Source organism: Podarcis filfolensis, assembly GCF_964270895.1.
Source record: "Podarcis filfolensis genome assembly, chromosome: 5".
In the NCBI taxonomy this organism is placed as follows: domain Eukaryota; kingdom Metazoa; phylum Chordata; class Lepidosauria; order Squamata; family Lacertidae; genus Podarcis; species Podarcis filfolensis.
This window is the reverse complement of record NC_139608.1, coordinates 67,790,880-67,810,927: the sequence shown is the minus strand read 5'-3', so window position 1 is coordinate 67,810,927 and position 20,048 is coordinate 67,790,880. Positions and strand designations below refer to the sequence as shown.

The 20,048-nt window shown below is 42.3% G+C and overlaps 1 protein-coding gene across 1 annotated transcript in view; it reads right to left on the bottom strand.

Annotated features, from left to right (window-relative positions):
- The window catches only part of MICU1 (mitochondrial calcium uptake 1), a 131,813-nt gene that overhangs the window by 96,543 nt on the left and 15,222 nt on the right, over positions 1 to 20,048 (bottom strand). The window contains exon 2 of the mRNA XM_083614229.1: positions 17,682 to 17,843. Within this exon, the coding sequence (XP_083470355.1) occupies positions 17,682 to 17,842 (161 nt within the window). The 5' untranslated portion in view covers position 17,843. The remainder of the gene's footprint in view (positions 1 to 17,681; positions 17,844 to 20,048) is intronic.

The window sequence follows — 20,048 nt, the reverse complement described above, 5'->3', positions numbered from 1 at the left end:
ACTTTTTTCTGGGGTTTTTTTCCAGAATATTGACTGAGTCCACATTATTAAGTGAATTTCACACTTCCTCATCTGCTCTACTGTATGATGAAAGGGAGAGGGCACTAGTGCTTTCTCCCCAGAAAAATATTGATCAGAAAATGCTTCTCACACAAGCCCGAAAATTCTTTTAACTTCTCTGCCCCAAAATAAACAAGCAGTTAAAGCAATAAAGGAAGGATCATAAAAATTGGTTTTGCCTTCAGAACTGCAGCGTTCACAACAAACAACCTGCTCAGCCTCCGCTCTGTTGATTTATTTTTGATCCCCAGCAAGTGATGAACTGGGCTGCATTCCTTTCCATTATGAAGCCACAGAACTTGTAGTGCAAAGGATTGATGATAATGGTAACTGAAGCTCCTTGGCCATAAGCTATGAGACTGGAACCCAAATGCATGGCACAGGGAGTCTCTGCTTTGCAAACGCAATTCCTGATACCACCAGGAGGAGGGAAGTTAAGTGCTCAAAGTTATTTCGCAGCACAATCCTATGGATGTCTATGCTGAAGAGTATGCCTGTGAAACTCCAACTTTCTATATTTTGGGGGAGCAAGAAAGGACATTTATTACACCAAATAAACATGGCACTTTGTAGAGTAAGATGAGCAAGAAAGAAGGTCCCTGTCCAGAAGCACTTGCAATCTAAATTTCAACAGAAAGTAGGACGGGGCGGAGAAGAGAAGAAAAAAAATAAAGGAGCAAAAATTTGTGAATTCAAGTTTAGTTTTGGGGAGAGGATGCTTAAAGCCTTAAAGCCAAACCTTCATGGGAAGAGCAAGTCTTTTGGTACCACACTGGTGTTCTTGAAGGAAGGAAGCTCTATAGACAACCAATAGCAAGGGAATACAGTCATACCTCAGGTTAAAGTAGCTTCGGGTTGAGCGTTTTCAGGTTGCACTCCGTGGCAACCCGGAAGTAACGGAACATGCTACTTCCGGGTTACATAGCTCGCGCATGCGTAGATGACGTCATGTGCATGCACAGACACGGCGAATTATGACCCGTGCACGCACAGACGCGGGTTGCGTTTACTTCAGGATGCGAACGGGGTTCCGGAACGGATCCCGTTCACATCCAGAGGCACCACTGTATGGGCAGAGTCATTTAAGGGTGCAGAATACAGGGCTAGGTAAGAAACGGGCATAGGGATTTTAAATAGGAGATTCCTCAATATACTGTGCTATTTTCACAAATATTTGCGAGTTGCTAGATTTTCAAGTCTGACCTAGAATCAACTCCGATTTTTAGGGTATAGATGTACACATATCCACACACACACACACACAAAGTCTCCATTAAAATGCAACAGAGGGATCATGCACTCTCAGTCTGAGAAATCACAAGGAAGCCATGAAGAACAAGGCTGTCTCCCAGGAGTGATGGCCTCTCAAGTCCAGCTCTTCACACATATTTCCTCATTGCAAATATATGAATTTTAAACAGATTTAAGACTGGGGGAAAACTAGGACATCTGCTTCAGGAGAGGAAAAACCCATACACCCATTTCTCTTCATGCTAGCTGCTGATCAACCTCTGACACGTAGTGTATGTGACAGACTTGAAAGCACTAATAAATTAAAGCACTCTGCAGAACACTAGGGAAGTATTAAATCGCAGAGAAATGCTGCCAGCGTCCTTTAAACAAAGTCACCATTATGAATGCAAATTAACATACGCCTAGGTTATAATGGTAAAACAGCAAAGCATCTACAATAATGTAAATCATAAAAATTTATGAAGCTTGTGCTGAGAAGTAGTGTTATTGGCTCATAAGGTGCTGGGCAAAGCAATATAGGAAAACCAGATTTACAGTGAAATCCTATTCATATCTCCTTGGAAGTACATTCCAACATGTTCCGAATGTGCAGCCTAAGTCTGCAATCCTATACCCAGTTTCCTGGGAGTAAGACCTACTGAATAGGACCTCAGTGCAAACATATGCAGCATAATGCAGTTAATCACCTACATGAATTTGCCCACACATCTGTTAGTACCAAAAAGAGAGAACCTCTATTTTAAGAAAATTAATTATTTAGGAATCTAGACAATTATATGAGTGTCGGGGATGGGGAGGGAAGCTTATCTGAATGAGTTTGTTAAAAGAGTAATTCCACATATGTGACTATCTCTACATTTTTAATACTCTTATAAAACCAACAAACTTGTAATTGAAATCATTGGGAACATTATGCAGTGAAGAATCAATCTTCGAACTGCTTTACAATACATCTCACATTATTGACTACCTACAAAATATGACTTATGCAGCCATATTGTCGCTTCAGCAAACATGACCCAGAGCACTTGTTCTGGACTCCAACTTCACTACTGGGCATCCCTAATAATGACATGAAGACTTGCTATTGCACAGTTTTGATCAGGGTATTCCAGAGCTTGGCTCGTTATCACATCAGAAGAAACACAGAGAGACTCTATCTACAATAGACTCTATCTACAATAGACTCTTTCTACAGTCTCTATTTTTATCAGTCTTTTCCACTGGTGACAATAATAATGGAAGGTAAAGTACTGCAACCAGATCATAAAGCTTATGCATCCGAAATTATGGCAATTATTGTCCCTATATTGCAGTGAGAGGCTAAGAGATATTTGCTTATCTAAGAACAATTTCACTCAGGCTGAGGGAGAGGTGAGATGCAAATGGGGGCCCATCTGGTTTGCAACCAACTCTCTTAACCACATCTTCCTATCAGGCCCAAGGTAAGTTCATTAATAGGTATCCCCATAAAACGGGACAAGAACAATGAGCATTCAATCACCAGCCAGGCCTCTGTACTCTTTTTTAATGAGGCTTTAATTTAATTTAATTTTCAAAAATATCTACAGAAAAGGGTGAAGTGATCATGGAGGCTCATAGGAACCGTGCCAGGAGTTTTAAATAGGAATACGGTGCAGCTTCTGACTGATAGAGGATGTAAATTCTTCCTTGCACTAAAGTGATAAAAGCCCATTAGTGCATTAAAACATGAAAACTCTGTGTCTAAGAGGAAAGTGCTCATTCTTCAAATCCAAACAGAGCTGCACTTGCCAGGACAGTTTCAAAAAGCCGCACAAGGGGCCCAATTGCCTTGCAAATAGGCAAAACACAAGGGAAACTCACTGCTTGTCAATTGGGCTCATAAAAAGGACAAGTTGCTATTCAATTGTGTTTTGTCTTCTGCAGAATGCTGTACTCAGGCTGGCATGGAGGAAAAAATTCTAATATGTATTCTTGGGAGATATTAAACATGTCAAATCCACAACTGGGCAATATCTGTTTTAGCACTAAAGTGTCACAGTATTGTGAAAATCTACAATTCGCTCTAAGAAATGAGAGCTGGCTGTGTAGCTCCTCTGGAGAACATTTACCACCACTGGGGAATGCTTTAAAATACAAATAGTATATAGTGTGCACCATGATTTCCTCTCCAGGTTTACTCTGTAGGACAACTTTTTCCACCCAGCGATATGTGTTTTTAGTTTAGCTCCTAGTCCAATAGGAGAATGAGAAAACAGTATTTTGAATCTGAAAATTGAAAAAGAGGACAAACCACTACCACAATCTGTTTTCCTATCATTTATTGCCTTTGAAAATACTTGGATCAGCAATCAGCAAGCGCTCTGCATACTGACTTCTCTGATGATGTACAAATCTAGGAACCTCTGAATATCAGTTTGATGGGAAAGAACAGTTGCTGGGCTATTGTGCTCTTGGGGTTCCCAGAGGCATCTGGCTGGTCACTGCAGGAAACAGGATCTGGACTACACAAACCTTTGTTCTAATCTAGCAGATCTCTGATGTTCTTGTACGACAGAAACCCTGCAAGATGCCATATATGCAAGGGCATATCAGAATTTCTGTGCACATACAATCTCACCTAGTTCATTTGGGACACTGTGGGGCTCCTATTTGATCTTTCTCTTGCCACAAAATACTGTAACTAAAAGGGAAGCTCAAACCATTACTACAATCATTTTGGGGATCTAATTTGGTCCATATCCACTCATTGCTTCATACTCTGCCTGAGGTTCTACTGTTCTGCTTCTCTCAGTATGTTGCTTTGCGAGGATTTGGTCCCGAAAAGCAATCAATAAGAAACAGGAATAAACTGATCTCCTTACTGATGCTTCCAAGAGACCACAGTTTCCCTGAACACAAAAGTCTACAGTATTAAATAAGACCCTTGAATTCTGAAACTCTCTTCCCAACAGCACTTACCAAATAGAGGCCACAGCATTCCTGAGCATTCATCTTTCCACCACCAGTCCCTTGTCCAGGCCCACTCACTGGTGTCAAGAGATTTGGAGGACATCCCTGAGTAGCCCCCACCCGCTCCTCACTGGGATTGCCCACTCACTTGAGGTGGGAACTGAAACATATTTCTAATCTACTCCTAGTAGAGACAACTATGTAGGGGATGGGGATGAAGTGATTGAATTCCTGCCTGTATGCATAGAAGATGACTGAAACATGATTTATATGAAATGGGGATGGCAAGGCCACTTTGCCAAGTATGCTGGATTTTCAGAGATATATGCTCAGACTATGGCATTTCCCAAAAGATTTATATCTGTATCATATTACTGGGAATTGAAATTCCCTTACACTGTACCATATAAAACTGTCAAATGTGCAGTAGCCCTTCTGCTCATTAGGCATTTTTAAACTGTTTCCTGCTCACGAAGACATGCTAATACAGAGCTAGCTGATGATGGGTCTAAAGTACATATACCAGGAAGTTAAAAGCTTAGCTAGTTAATTTGAGCAATAAAACCACCCTTTACTCACTTTGAACCACAATATTATCCCCAGAAAACAGTCATTATGCTGTTACCTCTGCTCTGCTGTCCCCAGTTTGCAAACATAAATTTTTCAAAGCTCATCAGCTACCATTGGCATTGACTTTTTATGAGGTACACATTTGGACAATGAGCACTAACATAGCATTACAGAATTATATAGAACGGATTTCATTAGCAATTGTGGAATTAGAATTGCAAACAAGTGTGCCACCTAGTAACTTAAAAACCTGTACTTTGAGGGTTTTGAAGGTGAAGGGTGAAGATGAGAACCACCTATTCTCCATTAATATTTTTATGTTGTTTTTAGTTCGTGGATTTAAGTTCTTATACAGCAACTAAATACTTTAAATGATGAGTTTCAGTCCCTATTTTCTTCTGTGAGGTACCAAAAACTTGCTGTGCAAATTTTTCCATCCAAGGGATGTCACAGCATACCTTCCTATGAGATCTGGAGGTGATACAGAATTCTATTATAAGGACTCTTTTCCATGCACAAAGCAAACAAGTGGAAATTGGGGCCGTATTCTTGCTTCATCAGCACAAGGACTTATGTGTGTACAAGAAAACTCCCCCCTCCTCCCCTCTGCACCCCCTAAACATGTTCTAGGGTTCCAACAACCCTCCATAGCAGTTTTAGGAAGAGCTCAGACCCGCACAGCGAGAGGAGGAAAAGAAAAGTTCTGTTGTGCAAGTGGAAATCCTTGTGGTGACAGAACAAGTTAGTTGGTTAAGTCCTGTCCTTCTAAGCAACTTTAACCTATGTTGCCCAGAATCAAAACTTATCATACAGGATTAAAACATGAAAACCTGTTTTACCCACCTACCTGTATAACTGGGTTGGTACACATACAATGGCAAACCAAGGTTTACTCTTACCTGAGTAAGCCTTTAGCTTGTATGCTCTGTTGTTCCCTAAATGCTGCACCTATCCTGCTCAAACCAAAAGGTGACACTACATCTGGCAAAATCTGGTTTGCTCTTGTCCACCCAAAACAGAATAGGAAACCACATTCAAATCATGGTTTCCAAGTCTGGCTTGGAAGGCAAGCGCAAGCCATTGTTTGCTCACTAAGATGTAGCACAAACAAACAAAAATAAAAGAATAAGAGCACAGGAGGAATGGGACCACATGAGCCCAAGGTCCACACAAGTAACACCAAATTCACAGTGAACCAGTTATATATATGTGACAGCTCTGACCAGTGAATCAATCTGCAGGATTTCAAAGTAAAGGAGTTAAAACTTAGGACAGTAAACAAGAAGAGGAAGTGTGTGCCTTGCCTATAGGAACACACTTCCTAAAGTAAGGCAGAAACAGCAGAACCCCAGTTGACTTTCAAGTACTATAGCAGGATTTTCTGTTTCTTCCCAATCTAGATTCATCTCCTACTTGCAAATGTACAACAGTGCCACACAGCTCATTAGTCACCACCTGGATGCACAAAAACAACCTTGCTTTTAACACGGCATGTTAAATTATGCAATTATGCCACTGCCTTAAATGCCTCTGCAGTTGCACTGAAGAGCCTTGCTCACACACCTACACAATAATTAGCGATGTCAGAGCAAGACCGTAAACAAATTTGCCCAAGTCTGTTTGACTGGCAGCCTAGGGATTTCCTCCTTGCCTCTCTCAAAGTACATTCGGATTTTCAAGGGGAGAGCCATGTCTCCCTAGGTCTCAAGAGTACCCAACAGTGTATTGGGAAAGACACGCACATTTTTCTGTAATGGGCCACATTCCCCTAAGGGTAATCTGTTGGGAGCCCCATGTTTCTTTCTATCGCTTCCTTCTCTCCCTCCTTCTCTCTTCCTTCTCACCCAGTTGCAGGAGAGGTGGATCAGTCTGAACTGATCCCTGTTGAAATTAGGCAGAGGGTTGCATATGTGCCTAGGGCCATATTTTGCCCAACTCTACAAGAGTGGGATTAATGCAATGTAACAGTGTGATTACTAAAATGAAGGCGTGGGGAACTTTTTCCAGCCCGAGGTCTTCACTCTCTTGTGGGCAACTTTCCAGGAGCTGTGTGTCAGGGATGGGCAGGGCCAGGATGAGCAAAACAACTGCTGGGACTCCTACCTTTGTATGTTTAGCTACATTCCAGTCACACCAAAGCCGGAGGCCACACACACCAGGAACACCCTCTTCTATCCAGGAAAGTAAGACACATGTCAGGAAGGCAAAAGCACGTGAGGAGGGTGCAGAGGAAATATATATATATATATATATATATATATATATATATATATGAATATATATATGATATTTATTAGGGTTTTACAAAAAACAGAGATTTACAGAATGAAAAGAAAACAAAGAAAAATAAAAAATACAAAAATACAAAAAATACAAAAATACATAGAAAAAAAAAAGAAAATACAAAATACAAAAAGCAAATAGATAGGAAAAAATTAAAAAGCAAATCCATTTTTTGATATCTTTAAGCTCATTTGCTTGTTTCCTTGACCTCCTCACACCTCCCCTTTTTGTATTCCCATTTACATAATCAATTTCAGCAAATCCTTACCCTCTTTCATTTATCTTAACTCTATATCATAGCATATTATAACTCTATATTTTCATCCATTTATCAATTCATTTTTGCATATTCTTGTTAACTTTTGTTGCTGAATACCACTTATTGCCAATCCAAACATAATTTTAACATTCATTAATTTTACAATATTTCTGAAGATAGTCTTTAAATTTCTTCCAGTCTTCCTGGAAAAATATATATATAAAGGGCTAAACAGGAAGGCTTGGAAAGCTGCATTTCACCTATGGAGCAGTGGTTCCTCATCAGTCCACTTTCTGTATATAAAAGAGACTAAGTACTAGCTAAGATGGAGATTCTGAAACACAGAACAATATCTAATAATAATAAAACGATCTGAGCTTGTGGGGTGAAAGAGAAAGAATAGCAGAGTTCCTCACCTGGTCATAAGAGGGACAACAGATCAGTAGCTGAGCAATTATGTGCAGGCAGAAGATTTCAGGTTCAATCCACGGCATTGCCAATCGAAAGGATCCCTGGTAGCAAGGCAGGGTAAGAATTCCACTGATACCTTGTAAAATTTCTACCAGTTGGAATATATAGTACTCCATCCATGAGGAAGGGCTAAATTTCAGTAACAGAGCATCTGCTTTTGATACAGCCTTCTGGGTCAATCCCCAGCAACTCCAGGTATGACTGGGCAGAAATCCTGTCTGAAATCTGGGAGAGCTGCTGCCAGACAATACTCAATTTGGACCACTAGACAGACCCAGGGTCTCAAGTAATCATGCAACAACTTCACAGAATGCCATGCAAAATTTATATAAATATTAGCCAAACATTTCAACATGCACACAAAACTGCCATCCTGTAAGAACTCTATAAAAGTGAAAATTTGGGGGAGCAAATTTTCACGAATCTTGGAGAACTGAAGTATGTAAACCACCCAAGTATTGCAACATATTTGCTTTGACAAAGACAGAAAGAGGAACAGCCCTGCAATGAATGGTAAGCAAAGCGTTATCTAATATCATGTTATTCAAATCAGCAGCTTCTCCCAGCAATAGTAAATGGTAGAGAATTGTAGGAACTGCTTGCTCAGCCCTCACACTCACTCAAATTGTGACATATACCAACACAGAAGGACTGGATTTAAACATCTACACTATGCAAATCATAAGACTTCAAAATATGATGGTGACAGAACCTTTCCCTGCCTCCCAAACAGGGGAAAAAAATGCAAGAAATATTGTGGGGAGGAAAACCCATCTGCCATAAATCTGGCATAAACTGATGGGCTGTTGTAGCAGAAATAGAGATGGAAAATGCCTCAGTTAAAGAGGAAGGACAGTGGTATTTTCTAGGAGGAGGAGGAATGGAGGTGGAGAAGATTCAGATTTTCCAAACAGAGAGAATATTTACTAAACCTTCTGCTCTACTATGAAAATCATTCAGACTAAGACCCAGTCAGATGTAACAGTCACCAACTCTTAAACAGAACCAGGACAGGATGTTGTGAGAGTTGCTTTCTTTCCTCCAACAGATGGACTATCTTCTTCTTTTATTCCCCTCAACATAGGAATTTTCTTCCTGTCTCCCTTTTGACACTAAATCATAGTATATATGTACTCATGTTAATTCTACTCATAGGTAACTTGAAACCACAGTTTGAAGGAGGTATTCACATTTTGGTTAGTGCAGGTGTCCCCTTAAAACCAAAAACAAAAAAGGAGGGGAGAAACCATGCATTAGAAGGGAAGAGGGGGAGAATCTCACAATACCCTGTTCTCCTAGCTGCACAAAGAGCAGGTACATTGCACCCACACCAAACCAATGTCATTGATAACTTTTCACTACAAGTTTATCACTGGCCTCGCTGTACGTTATCCTCACACACAGCCAGGCAAGGAAAGTGTCTGCAAAAGCCATGCAGTTACTCATGATATAGTTATAGGTTATTTCCTGGATTATTCTGGACAAATACAATTAACCTCACAAGGCCAGACACACAAGCCACAGGACAACACAATTAAATGCAGGCAGAAGTAGATGGCCAATTGTTTTGGAAAAACAGATGCTACTGATGCCCGCTAGTGGACCAGATGTAAATCATGCTATGCTTGCGCATGTGTCGCAAGCAGACGTTATAATTTTAAGAACTGTACAGATAAGAGCAATATAGGGATCCTTACTTCGAAAAAGCCTATAAATTCAACTCCCCAGTTGCATAATAAAAATCTAATAAAGCCACCAAAGAAACAAATTAGCCAGTTTCCTGGAGGCTGCATGCAGATGTTCGGAGGCAACACAGCTGAGATAGATGCCAGCCATCTGCAGAATGCACAAAGATTGGATGCCAATGCTAAAATGAGTTGCAAATACTCAAGATTTACTGAAATCAATGCATCGTAGGGGTGTGCAACTGTTTGATTGCAGCTCTCGCATATTTGTTATGCTTTGATCAATCTGGAGTTTTTGTTTACGAGCCTTTCAATCACTCTGCTTCCAGCTTCCCTTGGCAACTGGAAGCAGCATACTGTTTACTCTTAATAGGCAGAAGACGTATTTGCCACACAGGCTTCAAAGGGACACAGTGCCAGCCGATTCATAGTGGAATGTCTTTAGCAAGCCAAGATCATAAGCATATTTTCCGACAGGTCAGAGTGCAACAAGCTTGATTTTATCCTCACAATTCACAACAGCAAAAGCAGCAGGCTGAATTGAGGCAAAAGGAAAACTCCTCTGGTTTGGAAGATACAGGTAAGGAAGGAGGTCAAAAAGGAAAATAGGGATTAATTGATTTCATGAGCAAATCTCCAGGTTTGATCCAAAGAGATGCATTATGTAGCATTAAGCCTTCTGGAGCGATCAACATTTAGTACCACTGAGTTTCTTAGCATGATTGTGGTTCCCTAAACAGGATTTACCAACAGCCACCAGTTTAGAAGTTGTTTCCCATGTTATCCACCAGAGGGTGCCCGTGCTGCTCTAGAAAAACCAACAGACAGAATTAAAAACGATGTTTAAGTTCCTGAGTTTGGAGTTCAAAGAAAATTCATTTGCCACTAATACATGGGGCATGGACATTTTCATCTTAGAATTACTTGCAGCAGTTTCCTTGCTTCAGGTGAAGAAACTGGCGTGGCACAATTACTACACCTCAAAGCATACTTCATTCTAATAATAAAACACCAATTATGCTACTGATTTCCGAATGAGTCATTAAAGCATGCACAGCCATAAATATTCAAATGCGCCTAATAAAATCCCTCTGCCTGACAAGCAATTCCTATCTGTTGAGTCAGATGCAATTGTGCCACACGGCAAGAGGACTTTTTATATTCCTGTGGCAATGTATGAGTAAGTCTCTTGCCCTCAGCTATTCAACAGAAATAAGGGAAGCTAAGTTACTAGCATGACTTTAGGACTTTAGACTTTAGGATGTCCTCCAATCCTCTTTGAACCAGAGCTCCAGGAAGAACCTAAACACCAACACTTGAACCACCTACAGTATACAGATTCTTTAGTCTTGTCAGCTTTCTATTTAATTTGGGGGAAGAGAAAGAATATTTACTCAAAGTTTATACTTGTAGCTCTGAGGAAGTTCCACATTACTAGCTCAGGGCAAGTAAAATGGACAGGATTCTGGAGGCGCAGAATAATAATACTAAACTAGAGACAACCATCAACTGTATCTGGAAAATAACCATACGAGGGACCAGTTCACACACATCAGCTTTTGAAGGGAAGATAAGTGCCTATGACCCAGGCTTGCAAATAGCCACTGGCCTGGGTCACTTGTGATGAGCAGGACTCACTTCCAGGGTGCTCTCAGGTCATCTACACACCCCAAGTGTACACATGGCTGGGAAAAGTCAGAAATGTTTGTGGGCTATTGAGAATGGCTTTAAAAGGCTGCTAATAAAGTGTATGGTGGACATATTCTGAGCAGTCACGATCAACTACAACATCCAACTATATGTCCGCCAAATGCCTCCCTATGTTTTTAGGACCATGCTGTTCACTAAGAAGAACACAACTGTCAGGCAGATGCCTACTGGGCATGCAACATATGCATTAATATTCAAAACAAGGCTTGGAGGAGTGAATGTGTTACAGAAAATCTAGCCCACAGAGAACAAGCCTTCCTTAGTCACTGCTTGAAAATCTCAAGAAGCCCTAGCACTTAATGAAGCCTTCTTCCAGCCCAGTAGTATTGGAGATGGGGAGAAGCTAGGGAATTGAAGAAAAACTGCAGCCGTAGACATGGAACTGAGGCAAGGATAAATGCCTTCTAGCAATGAACAAGCTAGATGCAAGATTAGTATGCCTGTCAATGTTCAAGAGCCTTAATTTCCATTTATAGAAAAAATTGCCCTCCACTGTAAAGTTTAATTGCTCTCACCTCAGCCTCATATAGCTTGTAAAAGTAGATCTCTCAATATCCATATTCCTAGGTCACTTCTATTGCCATTATGAAACCTTGGGGGAGTCCGCTCTGAAACTGCATTATGTAAACTCTACAGATGTATTTCCATTCATGAAAGACAACTCCCATTTCAGCCAACCAGAATGTTAAAAATGTTTTCCCTAGATGGGTTAAGAACTGCAAGTGTCATTTTGTCAGCAACTTCTGTTGCCCATCAACAGACTCTGTATTTGCAGCTGGTAATGACTAGGCACCTTTACCACTGATACGACAATTGTCTAGGCAGAAAGCTGTCTGGGAAGAACTTCTAAAAGCATCACATCTTAACTTTAGCCTTGCCAAGCTCCTGTCCCACAGCTTCCCCTCCTAGAAAACCTTGTTAAGCTACAACTGGGAAAGCATTATTGTTCAGCCTGGTGCAGAAAAGACTTTTGACTGAAGCACTGCATAGAAAACCATGCCCAATCTTTCTATGCCGGGGAGAGGAATGTTTTTCAGCCGCAGGGCTACATTTCTTTCTGGGCAACCTTCCAAGGGCCACATGCCAGGAGTGGGTGAGGCTAAAAGCAAAAATGGGGCAACAAATGTAACTTTTACCTTTGTATAGTAGGCTTGTTTCAATGCGCGCGCGTGCACACACACACACAGAGCTTTCCACCCTCCAACCAGACAAAAAAAGGCATTATCTGACTCCAAGGACACAGTCCACCCAGGAGAAAACATTCACTGTGTGAAGCAGGGCCAGTGAGGAATGCAGCCTGGGAAGAGTTCTGGGAAGACGGACAGCGAGGCATTCGACCCCCAGGCCTGAAGTTCCTCACCAATGCTCTGTGTGATCTGGACACAGAGTCAGGGGCTGTAGAGGCCCCAGGTGAGGAGCTGGGTCTGGGTCAGAGCAAAGAGCTGACTGTGGAAGATAGCGGATCCATTGCACCTGAGGCAGTTGAATAGGAACCTACCAGACCACCTGGGCTCATACGGCCAGAACCTGGATTCTCACAGACATATTATCCTGCGTCAGAAGGACCAGATAACTCCCAAAACGCACCACCACTCTGGCAGCACTGGAAGCTGTGAAAAAAAGGAGTGCCCATCTTCAGGGCCAGAGGGCTGGCCCTTTGAGGCTCTGAAGTTCTCTCAACGGGAAGCAGGCTGGAGACAGAGGTATGAAAGCCTCAGCCCGGTCTCAACCTTTGTTGCAGCCAGCTGCTCACTCGGAGCTGTCCGTGGTCCAGCACCCTTCCTGCTTTCTCCTATGGGTTCCAGCACAGGACCAGAATCCAACAGTGCCTTTGCTCTTCCAGCTGGAAGATCACGGCCTGACTTAAGGTGAATTGCAACAGTAACACTACAACCAGCATACAGTCGCAAAGAGAATGTGCTCCACGTTGGAGAAAGTCCCTGGCTCAAGTCTCACTTGTGCTATGTGCTTACGGAAGACCACTGCACTCTAAGCCTCAGCCTGTGTGCCCCACCATAAGAACACAGAGTTCATAATAGTGCCCTACCTTATAAGGTAGCAGTAAAGGCTATTGAGAATGATTGGGTAGCATGTTGAGGATTTGGGGGAAAAGACTAGATGTAGTATTTCTTGAGTAGCCATGCAGTCTGCTCATGCAGATTTTAAAAGCTGAATCCATGTATCTTTACAGCAGATCCATGGCACAGTTAATTTGCAAATGGGTCTTTGCAACAAGTTTTGAAATCACAAAGCCAGGCACCTATACTGTGCTTTACCCTCGGGATTAGTTAGAGAGCACAAATGTTGATGCGTGAGGATGCCCATGCAGCTGAAGTTAATTTCTATTGTGAACACACTTTCTGATCCAGATTCACAAGCAATACTAATCCCTGGGAAACCAAGAGGAAGGAAGAAATACACACCACACCAAGGTAGTTAAAAGAAGTGTTTTCCCCAAGAAGCCATTAGAGTTGTTGTAGAAAAGCCCACAAAGCCAATTCATCTTCAGGCACAAAGGGATGGGCCCCCTGCAGTGGACAAGGATTACTATAATGGGCCTTCTCATTGAACTCTTGATTAAGTGCCACAGCTCTAGAAATAGACTACTCAAGGTTAACTGGAATATTGGAAGCCACACACTCCTTATTAGTGTCACATATCATCACAGTCTGTGCAACGCAAGGGAATTTTTGAAAAAAAAAGAAGAAGCAAAACCACTATCCTCCCACCCCTGAGGAGGTTGCAGTTTTGCAGCACAGCAAGGATTCATATACCAATGAAAGCATATTTGCTTAACTAATTGAAGGAAAACAAGCACTGCGTTATATTGCCTCTGCAGTGGGTGAACTTCCCTGATAGAATATTTATACAAAGCCTCACTTTGAATTAGTTACTGTTCCCAATTAGAAGGATTCCCCTCCAGAAGTTTACATAACCTTGAGGGGCTTCTGACTTTACCTTCAGGTGTTTAAACAAGTGCTTGAGAATTCCTTTTTCTTTATTCCCATTTCTATTAGATCTGCCTCTGTCCTATCATGACCCCTAACATAGACAAGGAAGGTCCTCTTAATGTTAACATGAATCAGGACCACAAGAGATTTTGTATTGGCTGCTCAACTGTGGAATTCCCTTCCCTTCGAGTCAAAATCCAAGGCCCCTGAGGCTGAAATCCTAAGCATACTTAGGAAATCCCACTGAACCGAGCAAGGCTTGCTTCTATGTATACAGTGGTACCTCGGGTTACAGACGCTTCAGGTTACAGACTCCGCTAAGCCAGAAATAGTACCTCGGGTTAAGAACTTTGCTTCAGGATGAGAACAGAAATTGTGTGGCTTTAGCATTAGCTAAGTGGTACCTCAGGTTAAGAACAGTTTCAGGTTAAGAACGGACCTCCAGAACGAATTAAGTTCCTAACCCGAGGTACCACTGTACGTGCCTAGGATTGAACCCAGAGTCTTCCAAAAGAATGAAATGAAACTGGCTTTTTTGATCAGGGTAAGAGGTGTGTTTAAATATGATAAATTTGGAGACTTCCGGGTTGGCGCCATCGCCGAATGGCGGACTCCCTCCGAGCTCCGGAGGGAGTCTGCTCGGCAGGGGCTGGGTTCTACCGCACCGGCGATGCGGGGACCCTTAGAAACCACGGCCACGGAGGCCGTGGACATGGAGACTCGGCTTGCACCGTTAGCGCCCTCCCGACTCGTGAAGGAGCCTTTTTAAAGGCTACGGATCGGGTGCCGGGGAGAAGCGTGGTGCCTTGAGTTTTCTGCTTCCCCTGCTGAGCGAAGCCGCATGCCATCCGGCGGAGAGCGCTGACTTCTTCCATTGAAAATTCGGACTTTTCAACAACAACCCGTGAGTAAATTTGGAAATCGGGTTCAAAAGGAGGAAAAAAATTTTTTTTTCGAATTGGATACGAGCGGGGGGGATCCAAAAAGGAAGTCAGTCCCCTCCCTATTGTAAACTTTCCAAAACAAGGACGGGGAAACCAAGACCCAAAAAGGCTTGCATTGCTGATAAAAATCCAAAATTTCACGATGGGGAACTACAAGAACTGTGCTGGAGGAGGAACTGGAGAAGGGAAACGCAACCCCCCCCCCTGGGAACCGGGGCGACTGAAGAGAGAGCCTGGTGAAAGGAGTCGGAGATTTTGACAGCTGTCAAAATAGCTGTCAAAGTCGAAAAGTGGAGTGGATTTTATTATGAGAACTTGGCTGGTTAAATTTGATACAATTTGCTACAACTTGTTAAAATTTGGATACAAAATGGCGAATATGGATAACAAATTGACTTTTGGATTAGAGGAAACAAAGTTACAACAATCCCCCTTGAGGAGCTTCGGGACATTACAAGGATCGGGAAAGTGGAAAAACACCAAATGGAACTTTACAGGACTGGTTATCTTCTGGGAAAGCTGCAAAACGGAAATAACATCTCGTCTTCAGGGTGTTTTCTTTTTTGTTTTTTTAAAGGAGACAATAGATTTTTCTATTGAAGAAAGGAAGGGACTGAACGTAAGGTTTTGCCCCTGAATAACAACCATCCCTGCAGACTTACCAAACTTTCGAACTACAACGTTTTAGCAGCGGAACAAAGGGAAATCAGACTACAACCTGGAAAGAACAATGGAGGGAGTTCTATTACAGTTTTATTAAAGACTGAAGTTAAAGTTTTGAAAAATAATGATAATAATAATAATTTTGATTTTCAAAAAAATTTATTTTTAATTTTAAAAAGAAAAAGCCAGCAAGGAGTTGGGGAAAAGTTGTGATTTATGGCCTTAAGAATTCCAGGCAGACACCAGGGGTTGATGGTTAGGGGGAAATTAAACCGGGGACAGGGGGGGGAGAACTAAAACTCCAAAGGCTTGCCAACTTGGTTATTTTTTGCTGAATTGGTCTATTAGTCATTATATTTTTTTTTTTTTTTTTCTACCTTTTCTGTTTCTATTATCTGGGGTGCTTCTTTTATTAAAAAATGGAAATTGTGGAATGACATGGGGTGGGTCTTGGGGAAAGAACACTGGGTTTTTTTTCTTTTCTTTATTGTAAAACAAATTAAGTTTCAATTTGGATGGGGAACTTGTTTGGCCAACAATATGAAAGGGGAATATGGTAGGGGTGGGGGAAGGGGGGAGTCCTGTAAAGTGATATTTTTTGTATTTTTGAAAAATTTTAATAAATATTATTTAAAAAAAAAAAATAAATATGATAAATTTGGGCAGTTATTTTTCCAAGTGGATTACAGCAAAGAGAAAGTGAGGGGCAGTGAAATAGCACCTTAGCCCTTTCCCAACCTCAAATAAAGGGCCACATCTTCCCCTTCCACTGCCAGAGACATCATTTTCTCCACAACTCTTCTCTAAGTTGGAAACTGGGACTAGGTAGCATCTCTGCAGGCAGGGAAGCATATTTGGCTCGAAGATGTCTCTGTGGCATTAACAATAAGCAAATTGCTTCCCAGTCAAGTTACAGAAGGAGCTATTTCCAAGAAAAACCAGCAACTGTACTTAGCCACTATGCAGGTCAGAGCCAACATGCTGCTTCAAGTGGTTTCAGAATACTATACAAGAGGATAAGAAAATGCCCTTAAAACCATTCAAGCATATTTGACGAGAGCCTCCTTCGGCTTGCCCAACTCAATGACGAAAATACACTGGACGTAAAGAAGTGACTGAAAGATTAGCACTTCAGATATGTAGCCCATATTATCAGTGCCATTCTGCACATGGGACAAGCCTCCTGTACCTTTTCTTTGTCACACGAAAAGGGAGAAGTATGCAATAGTGTTGCAGTTGTGACTTCTCTCCTTTATGCAGCTAACTAATAAGCAGTGGCGGAGATTCATGCTCCAGCACCAGGGGGCGGAGAGCAGGCGGGGGTGGGGCTGGTGTGCGCCCCGGGGGCGTGGTGCATGTCCTGGGGGCGTGGCACCCAGCGCAGGCAGGGGGGCAGCCGCGATGGCACCCCACCGGGATCGCGCTGCCGGTGCGCTCCCCCTGCACTCCTCTTCCTTCGCCAGTGCTAATAAGATTGGTTGCTTATTACACAGGTAGTCTGGCAACAGATGGCCAGTCTTGATGCATTTTTTAAAAAGTTATCAACTCTGAAATATATCTTCTTCAAAGCTATTGAACTATACATGCTGCTTTCGTGTTCATTAGCATAAAATAGCTCTTTTTTTAAAAAAAAAAAAAGCACACCATACAGCCAGCTTGGAAAGGGTGGTAATTGAAGGGATGTGGAGCACAACCCCGGTAGCTACTGGACCTGCTCCTTTCTTTGTCAGCTCAAATAGAGCAAAAAGAATGGCAGCTGCACTGCGCAATCAAGGAGCAAGATTTGTTCAAAATCAGCTTAATGGCCACTACAAACAGTAATTTGTTATCAAAGCAACAGCCTGAAGTTGAGTTTTGAAAGTCAAAGAGAGCTGCAATGGCAGTTCAAAGCACTTACCTTTTCCAAAGAAGTCCAGCACTTGCCGTTACAGCTGTTGTCCCTACAAAAGCCACCATCATGAGCCTACGCCGGCCGTGGAGGGAATGCGCTGTTCCATAGTGACGTCTAGAAATGGCAGCTAAACCTGCTGCGGCAGGGAGAAGGCGGAAGCGCAACATCCTGGGGAGAAAAGCAAAGAGTGCAATGAGGAGGGCACCACGGCGAGAGCTGAATATTTGCATTTTAACTGTTCTAATCGGGTGTCTTTCAGGGGACAGGGGACCACATGCACGTGCAGCCACTAAGTTCAGGAGTGGGGAACCTGTAATCCTCTAGATATTTCTTAGTTTCAACTTCCATCAGCCCCAGCCAGCATAGCCAAATGTCAGGGATGATGGGTGTTGTAGTCCAACAGCATGTGGAGGGCCATCACCTACGCTAGGTCGTAAACAGGCCAAAATGTGGAAGCTGAACTGCAAGTCATAACAGCAGCTGGACAAGGTTTGGACGGAAAACTGGGGGAGATCCAGAAGAGGAGGGAATCCTGCAGCAAAACCAGTCAGAGACTGAGGTCTGGGACATAGATCCCATCTAAAAGATGGGGGCTGGATTGAGGATGTAGGCAATGCTGCTCCAAAGGATAATGCTGACAAGCAAGGAGAGGAGGAGCAGGAAGGTAGACTGACAAGACTCTCCACATGGGGCAAGGCCAAGAAGCCACAGAAAGACTAGAGCCTACTAACACAGAACCTGGACCTGGAAGCATGAATGGGCAGGCAGGACAGCACGGCTTCTATAGCCTCTATAGCCTCAGAGAGGGGAAGCCAGTGGTTCACAGCCTAAGAGGATCCCAGCTTGAATCCTGGCATTATGAACTCTTAGCCTACATTGCACAGGTGCTGGTTGCAGCATCTGCTATGAAGTCAGAAAGTCTGAACATAATCTAGCGGCACACATTTCTGTCTAGCACTTGTGTCAGGACCCTGCTATTACAATGGTGAATCATCAAGCACTTCATAAGGCAGGCAGAGGTACTATTCAAACACTTCTATCTCCCAAGATGGAGAGACAAGACCCCAGTGCACAATTATCAAGTCTTTGTTAAACCTCCAGGCCTCAGGAGCTCACAGCCTCAACAAATGATGGCTTTTTTTAAATTCCACGGTGCATGTTTTGACTCTCAAAGAACACTTATTTTCATTTTGCATATTACATCTTTTCAAAGCATTAAAGCAGATCATTTTGCCTAAGTTTCAGTTCTAGGTAAGGTGGGGGGGAGGAGAACAGCAGTTCAGTTGAGGAGGCCTGTCTAAAGAGTGTAAAAACCTAAATTTGGCTACTACTGTCTATTGGGATTTATCTGTAATTAAGACTTCCCTTTTTTGAAAAGCTCATCTTTTATAACCAACAAAAATTAACCCAATGACCAGATGCAGTGGAAAGCTGGCTACTGACCTAAGTGGTATTTAAACATGAAATCTTTAAAGTGGAAACATCGTGTCCAAGCACAATCAACAACCTATTTAAGAGGCACCTGTGGGAACTGCAAAAATGGAAACAGTTGAAATAATAATGACTCCGGTATGTAAGTACCTGTACTATGAGGCATGGTGTTTCCATCTTGCTGAACACCCATAGGTGTTAGACTTTTAAATAGCAAGCCTAATGGACATGGTTTACTGAAATTCTTTACGTGGGAAATACACAAGTGAATTTGCTGCCTTTTCCGAAATATGCCTCTTTTTACTGAACAGAAACTTTGCCAATATTTCCAAGATAAAAATGAAGCCACTGTCACACCCTCAGGCCCAAGGTATACAAAAAGTTTACTAGCAATATTAACCATGGTTAGGACTGTAACTGTGAATGTGCAACAAAGCACTGCCTTCTTGTCCAAATTCCCTCCTCTCTCCTGGAGAGCTAGCGTGGCGTAGTGGTTAAGAGCGGTAGACTCGTAATCTGGTGAACGGGGTTTGCATCCCCGCTCCTCCACATACAGCTGCTGGGTGACCTTGGGTTAGTCACACTTCGCTGAAGTCTCTCAGCCTCATTCACCTCACAGAGTGTTTGTTGTGGGGGAGGAAGGGAAAGGAGATTGTTAGCCGCTTTGAGACTCCTTTGTTAAAGCGGGATATAATAATAATAATAATAATAATAATAATAATAATAATAATAATAATAATTTTTTATTTATACCCCGCCCTCCCCAGCCAAGGCCGGGCTCAGAGCGGCTTACAAGCAATAATAAAAACAAGTTGAATGATTACAACTTAAAAACAAAATTAAAATACAACATTAAAATATTTAAACATTAAAATATTAAAATATAGCCTCATCGTAGGAGGAGAAGGAAAGGAAAAAAGAAAGAGAGGGAGGGAATCAAAT